The sequence below is a fragment of the Perkinsus marinus genome, assembly GCF_000006405.1.
Source record: "Perkinsus marinus ATCC 50983 genomic scaffold scf_1104296939758, whole genome shotgun sequence".
NCBI classification, from domain to species: Eukaryota; Perkinsozoa; order Perkinsida; family Perkinsidae; genus Perkinsus; species Perkinsus marinus.
Genome location: NW_003213081.1, coordinates 628204 through 637795, shown reverse-complemented (window position 1 = coordinate 637795; position 9592 = coordinate 628204). Strand labels below are relative to the sequence as shown.

Genomic DNA, 9592 nt, shown 5'->3' with positions numbered 1-9592 from the left:
AGAATTTCCATCTAAGGAGCGTATTTTTTTCTTAGGCAAATTCAAAAAATCTGTGTTTCTCATTAACGAATAAGAGTTTTGAGCTGAAACTTTAACAGGATATACTTATCATCATCATACATCACATGTTGAGTCGAGACGGTCATGTTCGGAACGGTTACTGATATATCACATGAACATACATAACAAGCAACATCTTAAACATCACATATTCCACTACACTTGCGAATGAACAACTCCTTTTTTATATCACGATTTTCATACATTCAGAACTACGATACACTACGTGTGAATTTGATATGCAAATGTGTGCTATTTTGTTGGATAAATTACAGTGAACAAGTTGTCGCTATCATCACACTCCCAAACGGGTACTTTCATCACAACACATGTTACATTGTATATGCGATATAGTTTCAGATCGATTCTCATTATTCTCGGAAAATAACACACATTTGTATATCAATTTGCCACGCACTGTGATACAATATCTTAGGTTCACTCTAGTAAGATACAAAATAGGTCCATCATCACCACCATCCTCACCATATAATCATGATACACTCCAACCTTCGAAAACGCCGCCAACAGAACGCCGATTTCAGCTATGGTTAAACTCGCCGATAGAGACACCACTCGGGCAGCTAGCGTGTCGAAGAAGTTGGCTCCTACTACCGAAACTGAGGAATGTAAACCATTAAAACGACATGAAACATAAATCACACATTGTCACCAACACATGCATGTGTGCAAAATGTTTCACCGAGTTTTACGCCGCCACTTCACGTAAAACGGGTAGTCGTGAAACGCCACTCATTTACCCCTTACTCTGGCTCTTTGGATTCTCCTCATCGTTGCTGAGCTCATCTTGACCAACCTGAAAATGTATGCCAATCCAATACACAAATGTGTTTTATTCTCCGAGGTGGATGATACTTTCGAACGATTATCATTATTCATCGAAATATGAATCACATGATTTATGCGATATAGTTTCAGATCGATTCTCATCAATTTTCCACAATTGCATATCAAATTGACAAACATTGCATGACCAGGTGAACCAACCGAGTGAATCGCAAAAATGTTGCATTTCATATCAACATGTACATGCGTTATGCGATGTAGTTTCGAATCAATTCTCGATAATTTTCCACAATTGCATATCAAATTCACACACACTGGAGTTTCACCCGTTTTACGTCAAGTGGCGGCGTAATACTCAGTGAAATGCAGTAGTCATGAAATATGTTTTTCACTAGTGTTTTTCATATCACTAGGGCGAAACTCCATTGTATAACCGAGTGAATCGGAATTAATCTCTCAACGTTTACAGAAAAGCTGAAAATAAATCAATAAAAACAGTCAAAATAATGGCGCCCATCTGGGCCATCTTTTTTTGTATGATCGAGCAATTGTGGTATAAAATGTGAAACGGAATTCCATCCACGATATACAAAAACACTGGAGAAACCATACTTCATATTTCACTTCGCGAAAAACGTACGTGAGCAGTGAACAACGCGTAAAACACGCGGAACGTTGCTAGTGTTTCACGTCAAATAGGATGATCTGATCGGTGTTATTCGCCAGGTTTTCAATTCACTTCATATCACCGCGAATATCGCGTTTTTCACATGGAGTATTACGCCACTTCACGTAAAACGGGCTGCAAAACTCCAATGTATATATACCAATACAGTGCTATCCAATATAGTATACTCAATTTCGGCTCAACTACAAGGGTTCCAACTTCATGCCTCAACATGCAAAAATATTGCGGAAATACTGCGAAAATATTGTGAAAATATTGGGAAAATATTTCGAAAATATTGCGAAAATATCGTAAAAACATTGCGAAAATATCGCGAAAATATCGCAAAAATACTGCGAAAATATTGTGAAAATATTGCGAAAATATTGTGAAAATATTGCGAAAATATGTATGTAAAAATAGGCTCTCCTCGTCTTCCTTCCACGACCAATGAATAATTAAAAGCGCCTGCCCTCTTGCCCTCACCAATTTAGTTGCTGCTACAGCATGATGCATAAGTTGCGCCTTAAAGCCACCTTTGGGGACAGACCGCCGCGGTCGAGTTACATCTCGTTCATCCGAAAGGTCTCGGGTCAGCTTCAAAAGCGTCCTGAAATTCAACGAGAAATAGTGAAAAGTGATGAATTTTTTTGCTGAAATTTTTTGCAACACAAAAAACTGTCTCCTTTCTGTGTTTCAGCATAATCCTATTATTAGCTGCAGTGAATTAAGCCGAACCCAAGTAAACTTGCTGTGGACAGAAGTAGTAGGTTTATGAATACATTTTACATAGCTAAAACCTTATATATACGTGCTCTAGCGTCACACTGAAATGACACAGCCGAAACAAAATTCAGAGACAGGTATTTGTAAAACAGGAACAATTTATACAATCGTATTAGCGAATAAATGCTATAACACATATTTTTCATGAAACCGTTGCCATTTGTAATTCTCATGAACTTTATTGAACCTTTTCTAACTCTTTTCTAATCTATTGGAGTTTCACCCTAGTGATATGAAAAAAAACACTAGTGAAAAACATATTCCACGACTACTGCATATCACCGCAAATATCGCGTAGTTTTACGACGCCACTTCACGTAAAACGGGTCGTGAAACTCCATTGTTTCACGATTTCACTACGACTACCAGATCATCACAAGACACTTGCGAATAAACTACTCCTTTTTTTATATCACAATTTTTATACATCCAAAACTGCTTTACACTACGTGTGAATTTGATCGATGCAAATGTGTGTTATTTTGTTGGATAAATTATAATGAACAAGTTGTCGCTATCATCACAGTCCCAAACGGGTACTCTCATCACAACACATGTTACATTGTATATGCGATATAGTTTCAGATCGATTCTTATTAATCTCGGAAAATAACACACATTTGTATACCAAATTGACACGCATTGTAGAGTGCATGCCAATTTGATTCAACCCATGGGGGTGCTATGAACCCCCATGTATAGTTCTGTTGTTCAGTGTAGAAAAATAAGCATATGGTCAACCACATATGTTGGTGACAGTGCGAAGATTATGAGGAATTTTCATTGGTTTTTGTAAAGTTAGACGGCATTCATGTGTAGACTTCTATAATTAGTGAGGAAACTTCTGGACTCAACTGAGGAGAGCGAACATATATTTCAACACCGCTGTTGTTTCCCAGAGAAATGTTATTATAATCATCTGAACTAAGACATGTTGCCCCTTTTCTCACTTCTATTAATACCTCTACTATGACATAGCAAAAGCTGTGCAATTCATTGATAATATAAGAAGTGTTATAAAATACTCGTTAGCACATATATCTGCTATTCAATGGAGTTTCACGGTAATACTAAGTTTACGCAGTACTCAAGTGTTGGCAATCTTACAGGTGAAATTTCAAGGCTAAATAATGTCAATTATCATAACCCGGACTACCAATGGAGCTTCACCACCCTAGTGATACGAAAAATATATTTCACGACTACTGCATATCACCGCGAATAATATCGCGTTTTTCACCGAGTTTTACGACGCCACTTCGCGTAAAACGGTGGTGAAACTCCAATCTACTCGTGTTAAGAAGACTATGCACAGCGAGGCTAAGGACTCCGCCCTCAGACGCTTACCTCGCCCTGCTAGCCCCTTGCTTCACGACTAGAGTCTTCATAGCAACGTCCTTGGTGGCTGATACCAACGATGTTGTCACCGTGCAAAAACGTTTACATACATTTTCAGATATCATGTGAACAACACTGACGAGGAAAAGGAATTTAAATTTATCAAAAATTTTCGGATAATTTTTCCAATATTTTAGTAGTATATGCTGTTATTTTTTTCCGATTGAAATTCGTGAAATTTTGAAAATTTCTTCATTTTTTCACAAATCTCTTCCACTTTTTACACTTCTTAATTTTGAGAATTATTTTCCGTTTTTTTTTCATTTTCCGATTGAATTTCTTTAAATTTTGAAAATTTCTTCATTTTTTTACAATTTTTTGCTATTTTCTATACCTATTTTTGAGATTCATTAATTATCCATCTTTATTTATATTCTTTTCCGATTAAATTTTTCGGATTTTCTGAAAATTATTTACCACAAATCTCTTAAATCTTCCATACTCATATTTTATTTTCATTCATCCACATTTTTTTATTTTTTCTGATTTCCATACGTTACTGTTTTTCTCTCTCAGAAATTTGCTTCCCCCACTATTGGAACTATGGAGTTTCACCACCCTAGTGATATGAAAAACATTAGTGAAAAAATATAATTCACGACTACTGCATATCACCGCGAATATCGCGTTTTTCACCGAGTTTTACGACGCCACTTCACGTAAAACGGGTAAAGAATTCACAGAAAAAAACATTAAAAATTTTCATATCCTCACTAACACAACTCTGATAACAAAATGAAATGAAAAATCAAATGCAATCCGCTACTTTCCTCAGCATTAATACCATAATTCTGCAAACTTTCAATTTCCCTACATCGGAGTTTCACCCTAGTGATATGTGAAACACTAGTGAAAAAATATATTCATATCGCATTTTTTTCACCGATTGTTACCATATTTCAATCCGCTTCGAAATCATGCAATGCTTTTCGCCAAACTCTCATTTCTGCATCGAAAGTTCTTTTACTAATTCTTCTACTCGCATCTGGTGTAATCGGATCTATTCCCGTTCTCCTTTCCGACGGCGCTATACTCGAAATATACTTTTTATATCCCTCCGTAGACTTTCCAATTTCAATTTGCTTTCTCCGAATTCGCTCGCGTTTTTCCCAACACTTTTCCGAATTTTCCCCAATACCACAACTCGACGATTTTCTCTCCATCAAAATTCCCGAAATTCCTTTTTTCGTCACTTTTTCCGCAGGGCTTGGCGACGGAATATTATCATTCTCGTTGAAAATCGGATCGGGAAAAAGTGTCGGACCGTTCACTATTTTTCGCACTTTCTTCACTTTATTTTCGCTTCCCTCCATACTTCTTTTTTTACTGAATTCGTCCGAAGCCATCACAGACTGAATCGTTTTCGAGTCCTCCGGTAAAATCAAACCTTGGCCGTCCATCAGAAATCCGAAACCAGGAGGACGACTCGATTCACTCTCCATAATTTTCCCAATCTTCGCTGTGAGTTTAGATACACCTTCAGCAGCTTCCGCATATGTCACTTCACATACGTCTGGCACGAATGAGTCCTCTTCCTCAGCTGAGATTGCTGCCCAGTTGATCTTCCCCTCGAGAGTTGGAAGCGACATTTTTAGGGCAAATGCTACTATACAGAAACTGTCACTAAAATATTTATATAGTTTATTACTCATAATATACGTGAAATGGCGGCGTAAAACTAGGTGATATGCAGTAGTCGTGAAAAAAGTTTTTTTTCTATCACTATGGTGAAACTCCAATGGTATTTGTAAACAGAAACATACGCGTCTGGTAGCTGAGATTATACGACTCACTTTTGAAACTAATTCGACATTTCTCAAGACTATGGCTACTGCTGTACAGAGTTGTCACTAAAATTATCTAGTTTACTTCTTAGACGAGTATCCTCTATAATACTTCGTGAGATTGAAAAATGAATCTTTCAATTTTATCACACAATTTTTCGGGCGCGCGCGATTTTCATTTCTCTCGAAATGGGCGTAACAGGTTTCGCCAACTCGGATTTCGCCAAGTAACCACCGCACAGATTTCATTTGCCAAACACCAAGAAAAGTGGTCAAATACGGAATATTACGCTGATTACACCGGGTCGGCGATTTCGATACTAGACTAGAAAACGGCGGAGTTCTTGGTGAAAGAACGATTTGGTTGGCGGCGGGAAAATGGTAGGTATAACACCTACGCATGGAGGAGTTCAGCAAATCTTGCTGAATACTGATTTCCGCGATTTGGCATGATTCATGAGTATACGGGTTTTGCCTAGTCGTCGGAAGACACAGATTATACCACCAGACAAGAAATTGTGCAACCAGCGGAGCGAAGTGGCGATTAAAGACAATTTATGCAGTCCATAAATTGATGACTCATCACTGTTTAACTCTTTACATTCATGCTACGCCAGTCATGTAACATTACTAAGCCCGATTCAGTGTCTTAACAGTCTTGAGTTTATATCTTGAGTTTTACACGGGTATAGGATGGCCAGTGTAATCCACCATAGTATTAGAGCTCTTACCACTTCTAGTCAGTACCATGAATAACTTGTTGAACTCAATATCTGTCACTTGACAAATACCGTATACTATCCCTCAGCTATTGATGGAAGCGTAGCCACTAGCGGGTATACAATAATGAAACCGTATACCCTAGACCCAGTGCCCAAGTCCAAGCTCCAAGGGAAGATTCAGAGAATCAACTCCAAAACCAACCTTGAAACCTAACGCGCGTGACACGCCCGCGTTCACGTAGGAATAATAGACATGTCTATTAGACAACACGCATGTAAAGACCATGATTCGCACAAAGCAATATAACAGCCGTAACACAGTAGAACCGTAACGAAATGATACCACACTAACGGTATAGCATGATCACGGGTTAGCAGGGCTCCGTACTCTGCGCTGAACCGCACAGTATACGTTAGTGTGGCCACGAGTGTTTCTTTTCGGAGCCGCTCGCTTGCGGTGGCATCAAATGAGGAACTGTGAATTTGGAAGTATTCCATTATTCCAGATAAGCGTTGCAGACTGCAACTTGCAGTATTCCAGTTCATTCCTCCCATTGGTATTGTGTTACGTTTGTTCGAAGTTTGGGGGGATCCGTGCGCAATACTTACTATAATTGGTATTAGAAACGAGTCACGAAACAAGAACTTGGCATCCTGAAAGCAAGCGACATAAGATCTGTATAATCTAATGTCATAACAACTCTCGTAGGAGCTAAGATGTAACAATCACCTTGGCCAACACGTCGAGGTGGGCTCAGGAGGATGTTCCCGAAGTATGGTCTGAAACGAGTGAAGAGGATTCGCATCCATATAATTGTCACAACTGGACGTATTATGCAAGTTCGCTCAACGAAAATCCCATGGTCATCTGTCGGAAATTATCTGATATGATGATTCATCATCGATGAACACCTCATCATGAACTTCAGTATCACCTTCGAAAGTCTCGAATCGAGATGCTAACTAAGAACTATCAAGTTGACGCAACCGTCATCCGCGGAATTCCGTCATGCTATTAAAATCAGCAAACACGTTTCAGCGACAAGTTACGGTAAATACTGGTTGTAAGCTGAGTACGCACAAGTTATAGGCAAATGATGCTTGTTGAACAGTTTTCATCCATTAAGCTGATGCAATGGCGAATTTCGAATGACGCCATTCACGACGAGGAATACGCTGATCTCTGGTTTAGTTTGGCTGTGTTAAAAGGATTCGCCTAACAGTGCCAAAATTATGGTCCTATCCTGCACAGAAACGGATTCGAACCATCCCTTGTAGACAAATTACATGCTATGAAGGCGGTTTGCGCGTACGGGCGAGCGAATTCGAAAGTTTGGTGAACGGTCGTACCAAAAATTTCGTCGAAACCTGTTCGCTACAGATACCAATGCGCTGTCATTCCGTCTGCGAGGGGGTTATAAAGGATTTTGCCGACTAGTCATATGAGCATTCGGTTACAGGTTTCGCCAAGTTTGGCGAGTTGGCGAAACCTGGTGCCCCGCTCGATCGAAATTTTCATCCATCTGTAGAAGTTTTGAAAAATTTTTTCGTGGTGGGAAGTCGAAATCGCCTGTAGCACTGTAGTATAGCCAATACTATGTACCGTTGTCCCGCCCGTCTCTTTGCGGGCTCTCTTTATTTGTTTGATTGGTTAAGGCTGTTGATGGTCAACGTTTCACTTGTGACTCGTATAATCTACCATATCAAACGTATATAATTCTGTTTCCACGGAAAAAAATCGATGACTGTTAGCGTTATATTAGTTGAGCATGGACACTTTTCGCTCGGGCGGAGACCCCCCACTTTTTTAAGGTTTTGGCACTGGGCTACCTCACCTAGTTTTCTCAGTTTTTCCACTTTCAATGATTCATTTCATTCTGCTAGTGAGTAGACAAGGAAAAGTGAGGTAATACAAGAGGAATAGTAAATTCTGATTAATGGGAATATATTCTGAAATTTTTCTCAAGGATTTTGGGTGGAAATGTACAAAAACCAACGATAATTTCCCAAAATTTTCTCAGAATTTCCATATTTTTATGATAACACATGTAGTTATTATTATTGCATATTCCCACACTGTATAAATGGGAAAAGAACTCATTGAATACATTTTTTATTTTTACAAAATCGTCTCTGAAATTTCGGAGTAGTTCGATGACTATTGAATTCAGTTCGAGGGGAAAAATTAGTTTTTTTTGGAAAGTTAATCTCCTATATCGCGAAGAAAATATTCTTCTGAAATTTTTGTTGGAAATTTCTCGGAAAAAAAATTATTATTTTCCGCAGTTGAAAGAAATATGGTATGTTTTGGACAACAAACTATTCGCATGTGAAAAAATTTACGCGAAAATATTTGGCGTAATTGCGAATTGAAGTCAAGGATCGCCTTGTTTTTACACCTTAAAAACTGAAAAACTACTGTAATTTTACCCTGGGCAAAAAAGTACGAAAATTCGCAGAAAAAATCGAAAATCGAGGAAATTTCAAGAAGTTCCGAATGGCTGATTCGGGAAAGGTTTTTGAATGATTATTTTTTTATATATGCCAGAAATTCGTTTTGGTTTTTTCCCTTGAAATTTTCACAACATTTTACAAAATAATGATATTATAATGTGACAAAATTATAATTTTGTTATTTTTGTGGGAAAATATGCATATCGTCAATTACATGCGCTGGAAATAGTATCGAAATTCTCAGAAATTTTTGCAAAATCATTGTTGTTGAATTTGTATGGAAACTCCTGAGCTCAGCTGAGATATATATTCCTATAACACTGGGAAAAACATCAACTGATCACAAAAAAATTCTTCCCAGAAGTAAATTCGCCTCATTTTGTATTTCTACTCTCAGATTAATGAGGTGGTATGTGCCAACAACTGTTCAGGATCAACAGAGGGATGCGAAAGAGGTCCGGGTGATAGGCGTATCTTTGTGTGCATGCGTGCTGAAATTTTTCTATAGCATTAATCGATTACTCAAAGGGCAATTTTCTGTGCATGCGTGCTAAAATTTTTCTATAGTATTAATCGCTTACTTAACGGGCAATTTCTGTGCATGCGTGCTGAAATTCGCTTATAATAAATTGCAAATAGTTGAATACATGGACCTCATTTATAGGCTTCGCCTTGGGCACGTTTTGTATCTTTTCTGTGCATGCGTGCAGGTATCTAATCTTGTTCTCAAAAGAGGTCAGAAGTTGTGTAATATTGTGGAATGGCGAGAACAGAAGATTGTGTACAGAAGGTGAGCATTTTAAATGGAGTTTCACGACTACCCGTTTTACGTGGAGTGGCGCCGTAAAACTCCGTGTAAAACGCGATATTCGCGGTGATATGCAGTAGTCGTGGAATATGTTTTTCATATCACT

The 9592-nt window shown here is 38.3% G+C and overlaps 2 protein-coding genes across 2 annotated transcripts in view; one reads left to right on the top strand and one right to left on the bottom strand.

The window, feature by feature from the left end:
- Window positions 1-5307, bottom strand: part of Pmar_PMAR029369 (hypothetical protein) — a gene marked incomplete at both ends in the record, with an annotated part of 6774 nt that extends 1467 nt beyond the window's left edge. The window contains 5 exons of the mRNA XM_002782453.1: window positions 547-680; window positions 829-877; window positions 2021-2144; window positions 3668-3725; window positions 5046-5307. Coding sequence (XP_002782499.1) covers window positions 547-680; window positions 829-877; window positions 2021-2144; window positions 3668-3725; window positions 5046-5307 — 627 coding nt within the window. The remainder of the gene's footprint in view (window positions 1-546; window positions 681-828; window positions 878-2020; window positions 2145-3667; window positions 3726-5045) is intronic.
- A 2779-nt stretch (window positions 5308-8086) lies between these two features.
- The window catches only part of Pmar_PMAR029368 (clathrin coat assembly protein ap19, putative), a gene marked incomplete at both ends in the record, with an annotated part of 2705 nt that continues 1199 nt past the window's right edge, over window positions 8087-9592 (top strand). The window contains 3 exons of the mRNA XM_002782452.1: window positions 8087-8130; window positions 9076-9133; window positions 9389-9468. Of these exons, the coding sequence (XP_002782498.1) occupies window positions 8087-8130; window positions 9076-9133; window positions 9389-9468 (182 nt within the window). The remainder of the gene's footprint in view (window positions 8131-9075; window positions 9134-9388; window positions 9469-9592) is intronic.